At 39.6% G+C, this 22,603-nt stretch overlaps 1 protein-coding gene across 5 annotated transcripts in view; it reads right to left on the bottom strand.

Annotated features, from left to right (window-relative positions):
* The window catches only part of CFAP91 (cilia and flagella associated protein 91), a 113,240-nt gene that overhangs the window by 58,906 nt on the left and 31,731 nt on the right, over positions 1-22,603 (bottom strand). For all 5 annotated transcript variants that reach the window (XR_804223.4, XM_005201377.5, XM_059887914.1 and 2 more), the window contains 4 exons: positions 14,267-14,444; positions 12,227-12,384; positions 9,680-9,862; positions 8,630-8,772 (listed from right to left, as the gene is read on the bottom strand). Coding sequence is in view for 4 of the 5 variants with exons in the window: in XM_005201377.5 (XP_005201434.1) it covers positions 8,630-8,772; positions 9,680-9,862; positions 12,227-12,384; positions 14,267-14,444 (662 nt within the window). In the remaining variant the exon portion in view is untranslated. The remainder of the gene's footprint in view (positions 1-8,629; positions 8,773-9,679; positions 9,863-12,226; positions 12,385-14,266; positions 14,445-22,603) is intronic.

The following is a 22,603-nucleotide window of genomic DNA, read 5'->3' as shown; positions in this document are numbered from 1 at the left end:
TAGCGATGTAGAGGGCACGGCTGGACAACAGCAGACTCAGTGGAGAGTGTTTTAAAGTCTAATTTGTCTGAAGAAAGAGATCAAGACGGTGGAGTAGGATGCAGAACTCACTTTCTCCACTGAGCATATCAAAAATATATTTAATTTTTCCAAAAACTGTTCTACAAATACACATGTGGAACAATTCTCAGTGAAAATTACCCGGAGACTCACAGACTCTTGCACAAACACAGCTGTAAGACCCATACAGAATTGGGCAGAAAGAAGAGAGAAGTGATTAAGGTGAGATTTCCCAGGGGATTCAGAAGAGGAGGAGGTTAACACAGGCAGAGATCTTCCCAAGAGAGTGAGCAGTTTGAGTCACATATTGGGCATCCCAGCCCAGGGGTCTGACACAGGGATGACAAGTCTCCTTGGCTGGTTAGAGAGCCAGTGGGAGTAACAGGAGGACTGTAGGAAGCCTGGACTCTGCTTGTAAAGAGCACATGCATGCTTGATTGCTCATAAAGCAGAACAAAGAGGGTGGGCTGAAAATTGCATGGGTGGCTGGTTGGTTTCCCATGAATGCCTCGGCATGCAGACCAGCCTGAGCCAAGAGAACGCTCCAGCCCTCTTGGGAACTTGGCTGTGAGATACAGAAGTGGTTCAGACATAAAACAGCATCTGAACAAGGTGGGGGGACAGCCATCTCTGGTTCTTAGAGAGGCAGAGCAGCAGGGATAGTCCAGATCTCTGGTCCTACTAGGACCACTATGGCCTGTGCCAAGGTTTGCACTCTAATCCATGCCAACTACCCCTGCCACCCTCCTTGCTCCAGCATTATTCTCATCTGGGGCAAGCGCGCCAGTGCTAGGAAGGGGGAGAGTGTACACTTGGAAGGAATGGAGCCAGCTTTGACCTGATCCTCAGGGCTTCTGCTACAACAACATGGTATAGGAACTCACCCTCAACAGGGCAGTATGGCCACCAAGCAGAGGGGAAACTGTCTTACAACTGGCGTCAGCCCTAGCACGTCCACCTCCAGCCCCACCTCCTACCAAGGTGATAGATGCCAGCATGCCCTGAGAAAACATCACTTGAGTTCATGTCAAACCCAACTCTCCCACCAAAGCCACTGGGTACAGACAGACTGTATAGGGATGCTTCCACATACGGACACCCCTTCAAGACCACAACAGGTAACTGTTTCATCTAAGTTCATAGAAACAGAAAGAAAACCAAAATGAGAAGACAGAGGAATGTGTCTTAATTGAAAGAGTAAGTCAAAACCCCTGAAAGAGACTTCCTTGGTGTTCCAGTGGCTAAGGCTCCATGTTCCCAACTCAGCAGCCCAAGTTTGATCCCTTGGTAGGGAATTAGATCCCACATGCTGCAACTAAGAATCAGTGTGCCATGACTAAAGATCCCACATAGTTCAACTAAGACCCAGCACAGCCAACTAAATAAATATAGACATTAAAAAAAACTGAAAAAACAACTAATTCAACAGAAATAAACAATTTATCAGATAAAGAATTTGAAGCATCAGTAATAAGTGTGCCAACTGAATTAGGAAAAAGGATAGATGAACATCATGAGAATTTTAACAAGGAACGAAAAAATATAAAAAAGGACTAGTCGGAACAAAGAAGAATACTTTACTGAAATAAAGAATAATAAAGAAGAATATAATAAATAAATAAATAAATAAAGAAGAATACATAACTGAAATAAAGAAAACACATTAGAAGGCATGAATAGGTTACTGTTGATAAAGAAGAGACATGAGTGATCTGGAAGACAGAATAACAGAAATCATCTAATCAGAATAGGAAACGGAAAACAAAAAAAATGAGAATAGTTTAATGGATCTATGGGACAACATCAAAAATATCAACATTTGTGTTATAAGGGTTCCAGAAGAAGAAAAGAGAGAGAAAAGGGTCAAAGTATATCTGTTAGAAGTATTACTGAAAACTTTCCAAACTTGAAGAAGGAAACGTATTCAGATACAGGAAGCACATGGTGTCCCAAACATGATGAACCCAAACAGACCCACACTAAGACATAATTAAGATGGTAATGGTTAAACTCAGGATTCTGAAAGGAGCAAGAGAAAAACAAAGAGTCATATACAAGGGAACCCCCATAAAGCGATCAGCTGATTTTTCAGCAGAAACTCTGCAAATCAGAAGGGAGGGCCATAATATATTCATAATGTGTCCAAGACTGAATCAGGAAGAAACAGATAATCTGAACAGTTAGATCATTATTAGTGACTTGAATTTGTAAAAACAAAAACAAAAAAAACCCCATCAAAACCAAATGAACAAAATAAAAACAATAAAATTCCCAGCAAACAAAAGTTCAGAATGAGATGGCTTTACAAGGGAATTCTACCAAAGTAACCTTCTCAAACTTTTCCAAAATAAAGTTGAGGATGGAACACTTTCAAAATCATTCTGAGGCTACCATTATCCTGATATCAAAACCAGACAAAGATACTGAAAAAAAAGGGAAATTACAAGCCAATAAATTTAATGAGTATAGATACAAAAATCCTCAACAAAATATCACCAAACCCAATCAACAATAATAAAAAGGATCACACACCATGATCAAATGGGATTTGTTTGAGGGATGCAAAGATGGTTCAATATTCACCAATTAATATGATACATCACATTAACAAAAGGAAAGGCAAGAATCATATTATCATTTCAACAGACACAGAAAAAACATTTGACAAAATTCAACATCCATTCATGATAAAAGCTCTCAGTAATGTGGATACAGAGCAAACATATCTCAATATAATAAAAGTAATTTATCACAAACCCACAAGGAATAACATACTCTATGGTGAAAAACTGAAAGTTTTTTCTCCAAAATCAGAAACAAGGTAAGAATGCCAACTCTTGCCACTTCTATTTAATGTAGTATTGGAAGTTCTCATCACAGCAATCAGACAAGAAAAAAATCCATCCAAATTGGAAGAGAAGAAGTAAAACTGTCACTATTTGCAAATGATATGATACTATATACAGAAAACCTAAAGTTTCCACAAGAAACTATTAGAACCAATGAATTAATTCACTAAAGTTATAGGATACAAGAGTAATATATGGAAATCTGTTGCTTTTCTATATACTAATAATGAAATACCATAAAGAGAATTATAAAGAAATGGTCCCATTTGAAAACACATCGAAAAGAATAAAATACCCAAAGACTAAACTTACCACTGAGGACAAATACCTGTACTCTGAAACTATAAAACACTGATGAAGAAATCTAAAAATCATACAAAGAAATGGAAATATAACCTGTGTTCTTGGATTGGAAGAATTAATAGTTAAAATGTCCATACAAAGCTATCTGCATATTTAATGCAATCCCTATCAAAATATCCATGACATTTTCAACAGAACCAAAACAAATAACCCCAAAATTTTATATCACAAAAGACCCCAAATTACTAATGCAATATTAAGGAAAAAGAATAAATCTGGAGTTAACATGCTCCCTGGCTTCAGACTATACTACAAAGCTACAGTAATCAAGACAGTATGATACTGCCATAAAGAGACACACATAGATCAACAGAACAAAGAGCTCAGAAATAAACCCATGCATTTATTTTCAATTAATCTTTGACGAAAGACACAAGAATATACAATAGAGATATGACAGTCTCTTCAATAAGTGGTGCTGCAAAAACTGGACAGTAACATGTAAAAGGATAATGTTAGAGGACTTCCTTGGTGGTACAGTCGATAGGAATCTGCCTGCCAGTGTAAGGGACACAGGTTTGATCCCTGATCCAGGAAGATTCCACATGCTGCAGGCAACTAAGCCCGTACACCACTACTACTGAACTCATGCACTCTAGAGCCTGTGAGCCACAACTAATGAGCCCCTGTGTCACAATTACTGAAGGCTGTGTGCCTAGAGCTTGTGCTGTACAAGAGAAGCCACTGCAATGAGAAATCTGTGCACTGCAAAAAAGAGTAGCCCCTGTTTATTGCAACTGGCAAAAGCCCGTGCACAACAATGAAGATCCAGTCCAACCAAAACATTAATAAATAATTTTTTAAAAGGATAATACTAGAAACTTTGCTCACATCATATACAAAAATAAATGGATTAAAGACCTCCACGTAAGACTGGAGACCATAAAATTCCTAGTAAAGAACATAAGCAGAATACTCTTCGACATAAATTTTAGCAATGTCTTTTATGGATCTGTCTCCTAAGCCAAGGGCTTCCCAGGTGGCTCAATGGTAAAGAATCCACCTGCCAGTGCAGGAGACACGGGTTCAATCCTTGGGTTGGGAAGATCCCCTGGAGAAGGAAATGGCAACCCACTCTAATATTCTTGTCTGGGAAATCTCATGGACAGAGGAATCTGGTGGACTACAGTCCACGGATTCACAAAAGAGTTGGACATGACATAGTAACTAAACAACAGTAACAACTCTTAAGGCAAAAGAAATAAAAGCGAAAATAAAAAAATAGGACCTAATTAAACTTGAGCTTTTGCACAGCAAAGGAAACCATCAACAAAATGAAAAGACAACCTACTGAATCCCTGTGTATACCTGAAACTAACAATGTAAATCAACTGTACTTTAATAAGAAAAAAGACTGTCTTGGAGTGGATAGCCTATCTTAACATAGACACAAGGTGAGTGATATTTAATATGAAATTAATATAAGTTTTATTACTGTTTTATAACTTTGCTTTCAAAGAATTACATTACCGTGCTGCTAAGTCGCTTCAGTCGTGTCCGACTCTGTGAGACCCCACAGACGGCAGCCCACCAGGCTCCCCCGTCCCTGGGATTCTCCAGGCAAGAACACTGGAGTGGGTTGCTATTTCCTTCTCCAAAACATTACCATACTGAATGCTTTTCTCTCTCATAAATTGAGAAACTGCGTATCATCCTATTACCACAGGTAAGTGGGAGAACAATCCTTAAGTATGCTAAAAATAAATGAATTGTATACTTTATAAGGTTAAGTTTATGGTACATGAATTATATCTCAATAAAAAGTAAAGGAGAAGTAAAGACTTACAGATAAAATTGAGGGAGTTCACTTCCAGTAGACCTGCCCTGTAATAAATGCTGAAATAAGTTCTTCAGGAAGGAGATAAAGACCACAGGTCAGAAACTTGGATCTATTTAAGAAAGGAAGAGTGAGGTTTCCCTGGCGGCCCACTGGTAAAGAAGCCTCCTGCCAATGCAGGAGACAAGGGTTCGATCCCTGGTCTGGGAAGATTCCACATGCCACGGAATGAGCCCCTGTGCTGCCACTATCGAGCCTGTGCTCCACAGCAAGAGAAGTCACCACAACCAGAAGCCCACACACTGCAACTGGAGAGTATTCCCCGTTCTCCGCCACTGGGGAAAGCTGAGCACACCAACAAAGACCCAGTGCAACCAAAAATAAATAAATTAAAAAAAAAATAAATAAATAATTCTTTTTTTAAAAAAGGAAGAGTGGAAGAGGTGGAATAAATAAAGGTAAAATAAAATATTTTTAATTGCTATAAAGGATAACTGCTAAAACTGTAACAGTAAAAATGTATTGGGTGATTATAGCATAGGAATCAGTGAAATAAATGACAGCAACGTCACCGGGATGGTACAGAGGAATTAGAATAATTATTAGAATAATAATAATTATTATTATATAATATATAAATTCTAATTATAATAATAATTGGAATAATCTGCTATACAGTAACTGCATGACATTATTTGAAGGTGGACTTAGATTATTTTATATGTAAAATCATTATACTAGTTCACAAAGCAAGCCTCACTAAATTTCAAAGAATAGGTGTCATACAGGCTAGGATCTCTGACCACAGAGCAATTGAGAAATTAATTAGAAAATTAGTTACAATTCCTGCAGGTTTGGAAATTTTAAAACACATTGTTAAATGCTCACAGGTTCAAAAATCATAATGAATGTTTAAAAAAAGATATTAACAATAATGCCAAACTATATATCAAAACTAATGGAATGTACCAAAATCAGTGTTTTGAAGGAAATGGTTAGCTTTAAATATTAAACGAAACTGATGAGTACCTGAAAATTAATGAGCTACATTTCTATTGTAAGTTAAGAAAAGAACCACAAAACAGAACCAAAGAAAGTATAAAGAAAGATAAAATAAATATGAGTGGGAACTAACGAAACCGAAAAAATATACACAACAGAGAAAATCAACAAAATCAGAAGTTCAATGTTTGAAAAAAAATACCAAGAAAATAAACAACCCTTCAGTAAAGTTGATTAAGGAAAAAGAGTTAAAGGACAAATAACTTGATGAATGAAAAGAATGGGCATGATTATAGATAAACACTAAAAAAGATTTTAAAGTAATACTATCAACAACCATATGAAAAAATGCTGAAAGGTTAGATGAAACAGAATTTGTAAAGAAAATACAATTTACCAATATGACACACAAAGTTCTACAAGTTGTAAGAAAACTGAAGGAGTGTTTAAGAATTTTCCCATGAAGAAAACATCTCAGAAAATTTTATACGAATAGGTACCAAACTGAAGAAATAGATCATCTTAAACTTATTTAAACTCTTCCCAAAGGAGGAAAGAAGGAATACTCTCCAGTCCATTTCAGAAGATGTATATAACTCTAAGACCAGTGTCACATATAGTCATATAGTTTTTCTTTCTGAGTAAGAAAAAGCCATTTCCCTCATGAATATACAAAAAAAATTCTGAACAAAATATCAGTATATCAAATCCAACAATGTAATAAAAATAATACACTCTGACCATGTTATGTTCATACTAAGTGGAAGTTACCCGGTCATGTCCAACTCTTTGCAACCCCATGGACTATACAGTCCAGGCAATTCTCCAAGCCAGAATACTGGAGTGGACAGTCTTTCCCTTCTCCAGGGGATCTTTCCAACCCAGGGATCAAACCCAGGTCTCCCGCATCGTAGGTGGATTCTTTACCAGCTAAGCCACCAGGGAAGCCCAAATATGGCTAAGTATGTGAAGTACTAAGGGAAGTACTTCAGGGAAGTACTAAGTATGTGAGGATAAATTAACATTTATAAAAAGCTATAAATGTTCCTTATTAGAATAGTAATTTTTTAAAAGAAAAACTATATAATTATCTCAATAGATGCAGATAAAACATTTGATAAAATTCAACATAAGCACATTATTAAAAGCTTCAGTAGGTTAGGAATAGATGGGAACTTCCATACTCTAATAAGAATATCTATAAAACAATCTTATAGAAGGTGAGAAAATGATGAACATAGAATTCAGAATCAGTAAAGAGACTGCAGGATGAGGTAGGAAAGAACCACATAGATATACTATTTTAAATGTCCTAATTCTTGTATCGTCAAGGACCTAATTTTAATCTTCAGTGTGAGTTCCCTGGAAAGTCAAAGTGTTAGTTGCTCAGTAGTGTCCGACCCTTTGCGACCCCACAGACTATAGCCTGCCAGGCTCCTCTATCCATGGAATTCTCCAGGGAAGAATACTGTTCATTTCCTTCTCCCAGGGATCTTTCCAGTTGAGGGAGTGAACCCACGTCTCCTGCACTGCAGGTAAATTCTTCACTGTCTGAGCCACCAGAGAAGCCCTGGATTCTTATGCTATTACTAACTGAACAAACAAACATGCTTGGACCAGTGATGAGGGTATGTCATAAATCAGTCTCAAAGTGTGGTCCCTGAAGCATCAGCATCCCCTGGAAACTTGCAAAACATGCCAATATTCCAGGCCTCTCTCCCCTACTGAATCAGAAACTCTGGGGGTAGGGCCCAGCAGCACGTGTTTTAACAAGCCCTCCAGGTGATTCTGATGCAGCATAAAGACTAAGCACTACAATCATAACCTACAGATTCAAAAGTATACAAGTCTGAACACCTATAGTCCAATTAAGAAAAGAGAAAGGCCAGCTAATGGATGAAGCTGTACAGTTGGCTCATGGGATGACCATCAAACTTTCTCATTTAGCTGAGTTTAAACTAGATGAGAGGGATGCTGAGCATGACTCCCTTTCTTCATGATGCTAACAAATTTAAAGGAAAAAAATAAGGCCTATTACACTATTAAAACCAACAGTAATCCTGCATGCTAGAAACTTGTTATACATCAATGCTGTGTCATATTTTATTGGGTAGATCCCAAGTCAGAACCATTTTTAGAAAGTACCGTGACTTCTGCAAATGGGGAGAATGCCCTCCAAGAGGTTTTCCTATGGTTTGAAATGAGGTGGTAAAACTGATTCAGCACAACACAGGCAACCACCAGAAAGGTCTAGAGAGGAGAAAAAAATATAGGCTTGTGTGTTGAGAACTACTGGACATTGCTGCCCAAGACAAAGTGCAGTTTTGGAGTGTAGTATATCTCTGCAAAAGCCCCACGAGAAGCATCTCGTCATCCAGATGGGAACTCAGCTCAGTGCTCTGTGACGATCAAGAGGGGTGGGAGGGAGGCTCCAGAGGAAGGGGATATATGTATACTTACAGCTGATTCATGTTGTACGACAGAAACCAACACAACATTGTAAAGCAATTATCCTCCAATAAATAAAAATGAATAAAATTTGCTAAGAAAGTAAAACAAAGAAGAAGCAGCAGCATACCTTATGAACCTCTGCCAACTCACGGTCCACCCTTGCAGCCCTCTTTAGAAAACCATCTTTGGTAGTAGTGACTTTCGGTTTTGGTGGTTTGATTCGGGGTTGTGTCACAAAATCTGGGAGACAGGACTCAAGCTCAACTAATCCTATGGAAAGGAAGTACATGATTAGTGTCTGGTGCTTAGATATATCATTTGAAAGCATACTGTTAATTTCATTAGCAGTTTGCCAAGTGGTTTTATTTAGAATTATTGATAAGGTGTACCTCATATAATTGAATTGTCCCTGAAATACAAAGGAAATTTCTATATAATTAACTTATATTCTTGGTAACTTAGATTGTAAAATAAGAAATGCATTCTAAAATGAAACCACTGTCCTATCAAAAAGTAATAATACCACAATAATAAACAGGAAGTTAATGATCATATGACATTGTGATTATACATGTCACCACCATTCTAAAGTGGCTGTACACCAGGTTATCATATCCAGCTCTAGAGAGGGTCAGCCAGAGGTGCAAGTTCAATGGTGTGACCGTCAATGCACGATCTTGGCCATGTGATTCTCCAACCTCTCAACTGAAATTTAAATAATTTAATTAAGGTTCTCTTGGACTTTACAACAGGTATAACCCTCTCCATTAATTTATCCCCTAGTTTATCCATCCCCTTGCCCACTAGTATTCTGGTGTTTCTTCATAAAGGGCCGATTTCATGACATATTTCTTGTTTGCATCATAAACCTGGTATAAAAACTTTTTCTATTTTATTTTTGCATAACTTCAATTTTAATGACATTAAACATGTTTAAATGTTTAGTAGTTTATTGACTTTACTGCTTGGTAAATTGTCGCATAGTGTATCCATTTATTTATTTGGGTCTTTACAGTTTTTATTGGTTTCTATGAACTCATTATTAATAATACTAAACATGTAATGGCTATTTCTTACAAATATTGTATTTTTGATTAGCTTTTAATCTAAATTGCTATATTTCATATTTCTAAGATAACTCTCTTATACTAGGCTTGTAATTATAGGAACTGCTTACCTTCATAGGTGTTGAGATAGTGGTTTTTTACTACAAAGTCCTCTGAATTGTTGTCTGGGAAACGACCAAGGCGAGATAGAGGTCCATAGACCTGTGATGCATAATCACAATAATCCTTGATGATGTTTCTTCTCTCCAACTTCCCTTCTATATTCTTTCCCTTTCCCATCAGTTTTCTGATTGCTAAAATAAAACATACCTCCATGACTATCTCTAAAATATTTTTCTGAATGACCCAAATGCAGGCTAATAAACCAGTTGTAGTATTATTCACAGGGAGACTACTGAGCTGAATAAATTTCATCATGATCACTCACTGCAGCCCGAATATAACACTTAAGACAAAGAACAGGTGGATATGACAGAAGCTGAATCATCCAGTGTCCTCAATTGGTACTCATCAAAAATCTTTTATAACTGCATTCTAAGCTCTGGGCCAGAAATAAAAGTTTGTGCAATGAATGAAAGAAACTCAAAGTAACTGAAAAATACATGTCTTCAATAGAGATGAGGGAATTATTTTCTCCTAAGAGAATAATTAAAAGGGAAGGAAGACTACAAGCTCTTCAAAAAAAAATCTCTGGTCATCTTGGCTAACACCAGAATAAATTAGAATATACCCAAGCTTATAGTTTCAGAATTATTTGGCAGGCTCAGCTGTACATACTAGTTTACTAACGTAAGCAGTCAGGATTACTACCTCTACCTGCTCCTTTTCTGTCAATCCCATCACAGACCCACCCCCTTTTGAAGGCTCTGCATCAGGTACTCTCAACGGGTGTAAAATCAGATTGTGAGAATTTGAAGCCATATTGTAAGAGGTGGCTGCATGTACCACTGCTGCCTTTTGAATGTTATTTATATGTGACCCTCAGGGCTTTTGTGTGTGACCTGGAATTTCATGATTAAAATACTTTATATTTTATTTTGTTGTTGTTTAATTGCTAAGTTGTGTCAGACTCTTTTGCAACCTCATGAACTGTACCCACCCAGTTTCTCTGTCCATGGGATTTCCCAGGCAAGAATACTGAAGTGGGTTGCCATTTCCTTCTACAGGGGATCTTTTTCGCCCAGGGATCAAACTGGTGTCTCTGGCACTAGCAGGTAGATTCTTTACCATTGAGCCACCTGGGAAGCCTTAGTTATTTATGAAAATTAGTCAACCCATCACTGGTTATTTCAAGGACTGAAAAGAAAAAACTGTTGACAATATCTAAATGCATACCTAAAAGCTAGTTAAGTGAAAAGTCGTTTTCTTACACACTCAAAAAAATTCAGGGGCATATAACACTGAGAGCAGATAACAAGGACCTGACTTTCTGGGGGCAGGGGTCCTTGAAAGTCTTCCTGGAAGAAGTGACATTTGAGTTGTTTCTTAGCCTGGGTTCCCCCAAAGACAGAACCTGAGATAAAGGCATGTGTGCAGGTAGTTTACTGGGATGTGATCCCAGAGGGTAAAGAGAGAGGGATAGGAGTAACAAGAAAAAAAAAAAGTCAACCTATTGCTAATTATGTCAACTGCTGGAAAGAAAAAAATGCTGGCAGTATCTAAATGCATATGTAGCAGCCAATTAAGTTAAAAGTTATTTTCTCACATCAAGAAAGTTAAAAGTTCACTAAAAATAATTTTTAAGAAATTAATTTTTGTAATTGTTTTACTAGGAAAATTTTGAATACTTTACTGGGATTACATTGCTATTAATATGTGTATAGATTGCTAGTCTGCATATATAAATGATGCAGTACAACTTTTATAAGTAAATAAATTATATTAAAAGTTACTCAGCAAGTACAGCTATAAAGCTAAATGCTAAATTAAAATTTTTTACTTTAAATTCTAACTAAAAATTTTTATTAAGTCATTTTTAATCCTCCACTGACTTCTCTTTTATGTATAAAGTACAGATATATTTATAATATATAAACAGATATATAGTACACCTATGGTATTAAAATTTCATGGGAGGGACTTCCCTACTGGTCCAGTGGTTAAGACTCTGCCTTGCAATGCAGGGGATGTGGATTTGATCCCTGGTCGGGGAACTAAGGTCTCACATGCCAGGCATGGGGCAACTAAGCCCATGTGCCACAACTACTGAAGCCCCTGCATGGAAAAGAAGACCCAGCACAGGGGTCTTTTTAAAAAAATTTTTTTTATTTTCATGGAAGGGGGATAAGTAGGAAAAAAGACATCTGAATGTCTCTTTTAGTGGGAAACAATGAAAAACAGGTTGAGAAATAAAGCTCTCTATCCAGGGCTTCAGCCTATGAATATAGGGAGCCCAGTACCTACACACAACACACACACACACACAGAGTCCATAATGCCAACAACTTGCTACCCGTTAGAACATCATTACTTGATTTTCTTAGTGATGAATTTTCCTCCACTCTTCTACTTTTGAGAGATAACTCATCTCCTGTCCCTTATCAGTTAAATAATACTAGGACCAAAAAAGAATTATATCACAGTTAAACCAGCTTTGGCCAAAAACCCAAAGCAGAGCCAGCTTTTCCACCCCTTGCGGGTTGGTGCTGCGCCATCACCTGACACGTGCTTGCGCTGAATCTGTGCCAGCTTTGCCTCCTTCGCTTCCTGTAGCTTAGACCACTGGGCATTCAAGCGTGCCATGTTCACTTCGTTTTGATTCTCGTCACGCTTCTTCAGCAGCTCTTTTAGAACTTCTAGGCGAATCTCCTGCAATCTTTGAGCAAATGACAATCATAAAGAAGCCTATGGTCTCTCAAACAGGATACTCTACTAAAGAAAGGGAACATTTGCCATAAATAGGACCTTCTCTTCAGGCTGGTACCATATTCATGCATTTTATAAAGACCACTGTGGCAAAAGTGTGGGAAATGAACTGGGGGTTGGAGTAGACACTCAATAGTCTTTATATAAGAAGAATATTGTATGGGTGTATCTCTAGGCAGAAGGGCCTAAGTGAACAGGAAAATGTTTGTCCCCAGTTTCAGGCCAACAGGTATGGCTGGAGGGTTAAGGAACAGGAGGGTTGAGAGGAAATGTGGTTGTGGCATGCTACCTTAAGTGGTGACTGCGAAAATGCCAGCATCTGACACATACGGATATTCATTCTTCACCTCCCTTTACTTCACCTTCTCATTGTTCTCCAGGACTACCTTGCTTATGTGTACATATGACTTCAAAATATCTACTTCAGCCCGGATATTTCTGAACTGGAACTTCCACCTACTTGAATCTCCAATTATCCCTTCAAAAAACCTCACTCATTTTATTCCCCCAGAAATCTACTCCTTCTCCTACTTTCTTCCCTCCTCTAAAACACTTCTTACATCTGTTCCCTACTCATGTCTTGGTCATCTCTCTCCTGACTCGGACTCTGAGTGTTAGTCTAGTCTCGCCTCCTTCCAATCTTTGTTCCATGTAGTGGTCAAGATTTGCCTTTCTAAAATGGAGATTTGAACATTTTACCCTTACTTAAAAATTTACATAATAATTTATTCAATCACTTATTTGTCAAATACGTATGCCAGGCAGGGAATAAAACAATGGTGAACAAGATAAAATGCACTGTCTCAAGGAGCACTGTTTCAGTGAAGTAGGCATATAAACCAACATTTACAACACAGGGATCAAAACACCAGGGCAGAAGAATGAAAAGACTTCTGCGGGAGAAGAAATGGCAGAGCACCTCTGTCAGTGCTATTCCCAGTTGATCAAAAGGAAGGAGCGGGGTGGTGGGAAAGGCTTCTTCACAGTAGCCATTAACTCAGCACTTGAGGGTCAAAAGGGTTGAGATTTGCCACACTGACAAGGGAGAAGTGGGGCCTCAGCAGAGACAGCACATTGTCAGGGGCTTGGTAGCAATGCTATGAGCAACGAAGCACCTCAGCACAGGAACAAAGGGCACCTCAAGAACTTCCCTTCCCCCTCTTCTTGCTAAGGAGCTAGAATTTTTTGGTCCTCATCATTTCTACATATTCAGAGACAATCTCATTACTGAAAATACATCAGTTAAAATGGCTAAAAATTCAACCAGAAATACCCTAGCATATTGTTACTTATGTACTGTGAGGTCATCTCTTAACTGAAGAGTTAAGTCCACAGTTTGTCTTTTAAATATAAATGCCTTATTAGCTGCAGCTAGAACCCAAGAGGTCCTGACTGAATCCGGTACCGGGGAAAGAGACAGGATCAGCCAGGAGGCTGTTTGATAGATAGGAAGAGGGTCAAAGTCGAGGGACCCTGGCACTGGTAAGGAACAGAAAGGGACAGTCTGAAAGACATTTTGCAAAAATCAGTGGAATTCTGTGACAGCCCAGATAAGTTACTAAAGAAAAAAGAGATCAGAGATCCCATGAGGAACTGTTCAAATCTGGGTTCCACACTGAACTTCACACATAAAGAAGGCATTATATATATATTTATATTATTGGAGAAAAAATAATGGAGCTATTGCTCCTGAAACCCAGTCTCCTAACTCTACAGGTTAAGGATTGCTTTTAAACCCTTACATTTGGGAACTCTATTTGCTCTATTGCTTAAAAGTATTAACATTAATCCCATCAGTGTAGGAGCAACTGTCTGGGTAGCTGAGAACCTACTTCTCAATCTCCTGCTCTCTGAAGGCCCACTCCTTCCTCTCCATGGCATTCATCATCCGCCTCCTTTTCTCAAACTGGGAAGTGTCACTCAGAGGGGGCAGGGTGTCTTCCCAAGCACGCTTCTCCCGGGCACGTTCTATCATCTCTACTTCAGCTTGTCCTGCCGGGAGCCCTCGACCTAGAGGATGAGGCAGAACACTTAATAAACACACAGACACACTCATGTACCTGCTAGTATTTAATTGACTCCCTCTCAGTTCCTGTCCTCTTTAAATTGAAGGTTATGACAAGATGAAATGATATTGGGATATGTCTCCACATGTGCCTGAGAGTGTATTATCTGTGCCCTGCACTCTCTCTTATTAGCAATTCAGTCAGAAGACATCTCATTTGCATGGAAGTATTTAAAGATATTAGGTTATTACTAAATAATCACACCCTGGAACGTTCCATATTGGAAAAATCCATCTTTTGAAATACAAAGAAATATCAAAATAACTTGCAGAAGATCATAGTTAGTAGATGGTGAAACCCAGAATTTGCCAATGACAATCTGGCCCTTGCAGTCTTACATACTATACTATACTATACTCCCTCTCTAGAAACAAATATTAAACAAAAATGAACTATACAGAGAAGCCCACAGCTAATACCATACTCAACAGTGAAAGGTTAAAAGCTTTTTCTCTAAGATCAGGAACAAGGTAAGAGTGCACACTCTCACCACTCCTATTCAACATAGTACTGGAAGCCCTGACCAGAGAAATTGGGGGGAAAAAGAGAGAGAGGGAGAAAGAAATAGAGAAAACTGCATCCAAGTCAGAAAGTGAAAGTGTGAGTCGCTCAGTCATGTCTGACTTCTTGCAATCGCATGGGCTGTCCATGGAATTCTCCAGGCAAGAATACTGCAGTGGGTTGCCATTCCCTTCTCCAGGGGATCTTCCCGACTCAGGGATAGAACCAGTGTCTCCTGTACTTCAGGCAGATTCTTTACCATCTGTGCTACCAGGGAAGGAAGAAGTAAAATTATATGTAGATTTCACAATAAGCTACCTTACTGAACTGAGAGTCTTAGTTCTGTTCATTTAAATTTTTAAAATGAGTGCATTGCCTACAAGTGAAAATAGTTTTGCTTCTTCTTTCTAATCCCCATACCTAATTTTTCTTCTCTTGTTTTACTGCATTAACTCAATTATTTCTCAACCAGGATGCTATTAATACTGTATCGGGCAAACAATTTTTGGATGGGTCTGCCCCATGCAGGGCAGGATGTTTCGTATCCATGCCAGCCTAGCTCCCCCAAACCCAACCCATTCTCCTTATCATTATTATGGAGTTTCCAAATGTCCTTGGGGTTGATGGTCATAGCCTAGTTGAAAAAGTTCTGGGCTAGGATCTTCCCTCAACTGCTAAATAATAGTGGTGACAAAGGAATTACTGTCTTTTTCTTGATTTTAAGGATAAAGCTTCTCAAGTCTTACCTTTAGTATTATGTTTATCTCAGATAACCTTTATTAAGTTACTAAAATTTCCTTCTGATCCCAACATTTAGAGTTTACAACATGAATGCATGTCGAATGTTATCAAACTACTTTTCCTGAATCTACTGAAGCATTTTCTGATATTTTCTGTTAAAATGGTAAAATGCATTGGTTGGTTTTCTGATATTGTACTAAACTCGAATTTGTATGATTAACCCATTTGGTTACGATAAGTCATCTATTAACTTATTTTTAAAATGTATTTATTTGGCTGTGCCAGGTCTTAGTTGCAGCAGGCAGGATCTAGTTCTCTGTTGTTGTTCAGACACTAAGTCTTGTCCGACTCTTTGCTGCCCCTTGGACTGCAGCATGTCAGGCTTACCTGTCCTTCACTATCTCCCAGAGTTTGCTCAAATTCATGTCCATTGAGTTGGCATTGCCATCCAATCATCTCATCCTCTGTCACCCCCTTCTCCTCCTGCCCTCAGAATCCTCCTTTCTCAGCATTCAGGGTTTCTTCCAGTGAGTTCTAGTTCTCTGATCAGGGATCAAACCCAGGCCCCCTGCATTGGGAGTGTGGAGTTTTAGCCACTGGACCATCAGGGAAGTGTTAGCCATCTTCTTAAAGATACTGTCATGTGTCACTTTTCTATATACTAATAATGAACCATCAGAAAGAGAAAGCAAAAAAAAAAAAATCCCACTTAAAATCCCATCACTTGACTATGGTGTAAGACCTCTTTAATGAGTTGTTGGATTCTATTTTCTAACCCTCCCACACTGTTGGTGAGAATGTAGTCGGTGCAGCCATTATGGAAAACAGTATGGAGGTTCCTCAGAACACTAAAAATGGAATTATCATACGATCCAGGAATCCTACTCCTGGGCATATATCAGGAAAAACTACAATTCAAAAAGATACATGCAACCCTCCATTCGTAGCAGCATTATTCATAATAGCCATAACATGGAAAGAACCTAAATGTCCATATACAGTGGAATACTACTCAGCCATAAAAAGAACAAACTACCACCATTTGCAGCAATATGGATGAACCTAGAGATTATCACACTAAGTGAACTAAGTCAGGAAGAGGAAGACAAATACTATATGAAATCACTTGTATGTGGAATCTAATATGACACAAATAAATTTATCTATAAAACATAACAGACTCACAGAGAACAGACTTGTGGTTGTCAAGGGGGAGAGGAAGTGGGGAGGGATAGAGCAAGAGTTTTAGGTTAGATGCAAACGGTAATACACACAGTGGATAAATGACAAGATCCTTCTGAATAGCACAGGGAACTGTATTCAATATCCTGTGATAAACCATGATGGAAAAGATATGAAAAGGAATGTGTTTATATATACAACTGAATCACCTCATTGTACAAAATATTAATACAACATTGTAAATCAACTATATTTCAATACAAAATTAAAGAAAAACAAGCAATAATAAAGAAAAAATAAAACAAAATCCCATCAAAAAGAGAAAAATACCTACAAACAAACTTAACCAAAGAGGTGAGAGACCTATATTCTGAAAACTATAAAATATTAATGAAGGAATCGGAAAACCACATAAAGAAATGGAAAGATATCTTGCATTTTAGATTGGAAGAATTGATATTGTTAAAATGTCCACACTACCCAAAGAGTCTACAAATTTAATTTGGCGGAGTAGAAGGACGTGTGCTCATCTCTCCTGTGAGAACACCAAAATCACAGCTAGCTGCTGAACAACCATCAGAAAGAGAATGTTGGAACCACCAAGAAAAGCTGCTGCCACGTCCAAGGACAAAGGCGCAGCAGCAAGATGGTAGGAGGGCTGCGGTCACATTTAAAACTTCATATCTGCCAGAGACTCTTGGGGGGCATACACAAAATCTTGTGTGCACCAAAACCCACGGAAAGGAGCAGTGATCCCCACAAGAGACTGAGCCAGACCTGCCTCTGAGTGTTTGAGGGCCTTCTGCAGAGGCATGGGTCAGCAGTGGCCTCCCACGGGGACAGGAGCACTGGCAGTAGCAGTGCTGGGAGGCCCGGCAGGTGGCACAAGTCCTCTTGGAGGAGGTCGCCATTAGCCCCACTACAGAGCTGCTGGACGGGCGATCCACAAACTGGAGAACAGCTATACCAAAGAAGTTCTCACGCTGTTGCGAAAGTTCGAGGGCCCACAACAGACTTCCAAACCTGGGGACCTGGCAAAAGGGACTGGGAATCCCCAGGGGATCTGACTTTGAATGTCAGTGGGATTTGATTATAAAACTCCCACAGCACTGGGGAAACAGACTTTTAGAAGGAAAAGACAAAACCATATGTGCTCCAGGACCCAGGAGAAAGGAGCACTGACCCCACAAGAGACTGAGCCAGACTTGCCTATGAGTGTATGGGAGCCTCCTACAGAGGCATGGGTCAACAGTGGCCTGCCACAGGGTCAGAGGTATTGACAGAAACAGTCCTGGGAGGCGCAACGTACTGGCATAAGTCCTTATGGAGGAGGTCACCATTACCCCTACCGTAGACCCTATAGCTCCACCATAGAGACTGCAAACTCAAGGACTGAGCCGCCTCAGTCCAAACTACAGGGAGGGAGCACAGCCCCACCCATCATCAGAAAACTGGATTAAACATATACTGGGCATGGCCCTGCCCACCAGAGCAAGACCTAGTTTTCCCCACAGCCAGTCCCTCCCATCAGGAAGCATGCACTCCCATCCATCAGAGGGCAGACAGAATGGAAGCCACAATCACAGAAAATGAACCAAAATGGTGGCCTTGTATAACTCAATGAAACTTTGAAGCATGCCATATAGGACCACGCAAGACGGCTGGCTTATGGCAGAGAGAGATGACAAAACGAGGTCCACTGGAGAAGGAGGTGACAAACCACTTCAGCATTCTTGACCCGAGAACCCCATGAACGGTACAAAAAGGCAAAAAGATGTGACATTGAAAGATGAGCCCCCTGGATTGGCAGGTGTCCAATATGCTACTGGAGAAGAGTGGAGAAATAGCTCCAGAAGGAATGAAGAGGATGAGCCAAAGCAAAGACGACGCCCAGTTGTGGATGTCTGGTGGTGAAAGTAAAGTCTCACACTGTAAACAACAATATTGTATAGGAACCTGGAATGTCAGGCCATAATCAAGATAAATTGGAAGTGGTCAAACAGGAGATGGCAAGAGTAAACGTCAACATTTTATGAATCAGTGAACTAAAATGGGCAGGAAAGGCAAATATAATTCAGAAGACCATTATATCTACTACTGTGGGCAAGAATCCCTTAGGAGAAATGGAGTAGTCCTCATAGTCAACAAGAGTATGAAATGCAGTACTTGGGTCCAGTCACAAAAATGACAGCATTTTCTCAGTTTGTTTGCAAGGCAAACCATTCAACATCATAGTAATCTAAGTCTATGCCCCAACCACTAATGCCAAGGAGGCTGAGTTGAAAGGTTCTATGAATACCTATGGCTTTCCAGGTGGTGCTAATGGTAAAGAACCCACCTCCCAATGCAGGAGATGCAAGAGACGAAGGTTCGATCCCTGGTTCTGGAGGATCCCCCAGAGGACGGAGTGGCAACCCACTCAAGTATTCTTGCCTAGAGAATCCCTTGGACAAGATAGCCTGGCAGGCTACAATCCATAGGGTCACAAAGAGTCAGGCATGACTGAAGTGACTTAGCATGCATGCAAACATGAAGACCTACAAGACCTTCTGGAACTAACACCCAAAAAAGCTGTCCTTTTCATTATAGGGGACTGGAATGCAACAGTAGGAAGCCAAGAAATACATGGAGTAATGGGCAAATTTGGCCTTGGAGTACAGAATGAAGCAGGGTTTTGCCAAGAGAATGCACTGGCCATAGCAAACACACTCTTCCAACAACACAAGAGAAGACTCTACACATAGACATCACCAGATGGTCCATACTGAAATCAGATTAATTATATTCTTTGCAGCCAAAGATGGAGAGGCTCTATACAGTCAGCAAACACAAGACTGGGAGCTGACTGTGGCTCAGATCATGACCTCCTTATTGCCAAATTCAGACTTAAATTGAAGAAAGTAGGGAAAAACCATTAGATCATTCAGGTATGACCTAAATCAAATCCCTTATGACTATTCGGTGGAAGCAACAAATAGATTCAAGGTATTAGATCTGATAGACAGAGTGCCTGAAGAACCATGGATGGAGGCTTTGGGACATTGTACAGGAGACAGAAATCAAGACCATCCCCAAGAAATGCAAAAAAGCAAAATGACTGTCTGAGGAGGCTTTACAAACAGCTATGAAAAGAAGACAGGCGAAAGGCAAAGGAGAAAAGGAAAGATATACCCATTTGAATGCAGAGTTCCAAAGAATAGCTAGGAGAGATAAGAAAACCTTCCTCAGTGATCAGTGCAAAGAAATAGAGGAAAACAATAGAATGGGAAAGACTAGAGATCTCTTCAAGAAAATTCAACATACCAAGGGAACATTTCATGCAAAGATGGGCACAATAAAGGACAGAAATGGTATGGACCTAAAAGCAGCAGAAGATATTAAGATGAGGTGGCAAGAATACACAGAAGAACTATACAAAAAAGATCTTCACGACCAGATAATCACAATGTTGTGATCACTCACGGAATGTGAAGTCAAGTGGTCCTTAGGAAGCATCACTATGAACAAAGCTAGTGGAGGTGATGCAATTCCAGTTGAGCTATTTCAAATCCTAAAAGATGATGCTGTGAAAGTGCTGCACTCAATATGCCAGCATATTTGGCATATTGAACAAAACTCAGCAGTGGCCACAGGACTGGAAAAGGTCAGTTTTCATTCCAATCCCTAAGAAAGGCAATGCCAAAGAATGCTCAAACTACCCCACAATTGCACTCATCTCACACGCTAGTAAAGTAATGCTCAAAATTCTCCAAGCCAGGCTTCAACAGTATGTGAACCATGAAATTCCAGATGTTCAAGCTGGATTTAGAAAAGGCAAAAGAACCAGAGATCAAATTGCCAACATCTGTTGTATCATAGAAAAAGCAAGAGAGTTCCAGAAAAACATCTACTTCTGCTTTATTGACTATGCCAAAGCCTTTGACTGTGTGGATCACAACAAACTGTGGAAAATTCTTCAAAAGATGGGAATGCCAGAACACCTGACCTGCCTCCTGAGAAGTCTGTATGCAGGTCAAGAAGCAACAGTTAGAACTGGACATGGAACAACAGATTGGTTCCAAATAGGGAAAGGAGTACATCAAGGCTGTATATTGTCACCCTGCTTATTTAACTTTTATGCAGAGTACATCATGAGAAACGCTGGACTGGATGAAACACAGGCTGGAATCAAGACTGCTGGGAAAAATATCAATAACCTCAGATATGCAGATCATACCACCCTTATGGCAGAAAGTGAAGAAGAACTAAAGAGCCTCTTGGTGAAAGTAAAAGAGGATAATGAAAAAAGCTGGCTTAACACTCAACATTCAGAAAGCTAAGATCATGGCATCTGGTCCCATTATTTCATGGCAAATAGATGGGGAAACAGTGGAAACAGTGAGAGACTTCATTTTGGGGGGCTCCAAAATTAATGCAGATGGTGACTGCAGCCATGAAATTAAAAGACACTTACTCCTTGGAAGAAAAGTCATGACCAACCTAGATAGAATATTAAAAAGCAGAGACATTACTTTGCCAACAAAGGAACATCTAGTCAAAGCTATGGTTTTTCCAGTAGTCATGTATGGATGTGAGAGTTGGACTATAAAGAAAGCTGAGCGCTGAAGAATTGATGCTTTTGAACTGTGGTGTTGGAGAAGACTCTTGAGAGTCCCTTGGACTGCAAGGAGATCCAACCAGTCCTTCCTAAAGGAAATCAGTCCTGAATATTCATTGGAAGGACTGATGCTGAAGCTGAAACTCCAATATCTTGGCCACCTGATGTGAAGAGCTGACTCATTGGAAAAGACCCTGATGCTGGGAAAGATTGAAGGCAGGAGGAGAAGGGGATGATAGAGGATGAGATGGCTGGATGGCATCACAGACTCAATGGACATGAGTTTGAGTAAGCTCCGGGAGTTGGTGATAGACAGGGAGGCCTGGCGTGCTGCAGTCCATGGGGCCGCAAAGAGTTGGACAGGACTGAGTGACTGAACTTGGAAGTATGTTCAAGGATGTCCTTTTATTCTTCCCTTATTCAGATCCATAGCTAACATTTATACAATGGTTATTTCCATACTAGGCATTGGCCTAAGCATATTACATAAATGAATTTAATTAGTTTACAATATCCTATGAGATAGACCTCTGAAATGTTCTGTCCTATGAAAGTGTCTTTATTTCACCTTCTCTCCCAAGTAAGAGTTTGGCTGGTTTAAGAATTCTAGATTTGGGTTATTTTCCCACAGCACTTTAAAGCTACTACAGAATGCCCACCTGGAGGTACTCCATCTCTTAGGGAGCCTGGAATTCCTTGTGTAAATGGCCCCAAACCCACTTCCAAAATCTACATGGGCCACTTCGCAGGATTCAGACTCCCGAGGGCAGACTACATGCTGCTGTTTGTTCACCCTTAAGCCCAAGGGGTGGCCACATAGCAGCTGTTTGCAAGGATGTCTAGACAGAAAATGGAAAAGCAGGACAGGAGAGGCAATCACAGGCATGCACAACAAGCCCTCGTGATGAGCAGAGCCAGAGAAAGGGCCAGCCACCAGGCAGCCTCTCCCACTGCTGCCACATGCCAGCGTGCAATCCCAAGGAGTCTAAGAATTTTAAATGTACACTTGTCCTTTCAGCTTTTTATAAAGATTTGTGAAAAATATAGAATGTACTTTATCTAACAGACAGTAGGTTGATTTA

Source organism: Bos taurus, chromosome 1 (genome assembly GCF_002263795.3).
Source record: "Bos taurus isolate L1 Dominette 01449 registration number 42190680 breed Hereford chromosome 1, ARS-UCD2.0, whole genome shotgun sequence".
NCBI lineage: Eukaryota > Metazoa > Chordata > Mammalia > Artiodactyla > Bovidae > Bos > Bos taurus.
The sequence above is the reverse complement of the archived record's forward strand: the minus strand, read 5'-3'. Positions and strand labels throughout refer to the sequence as shown.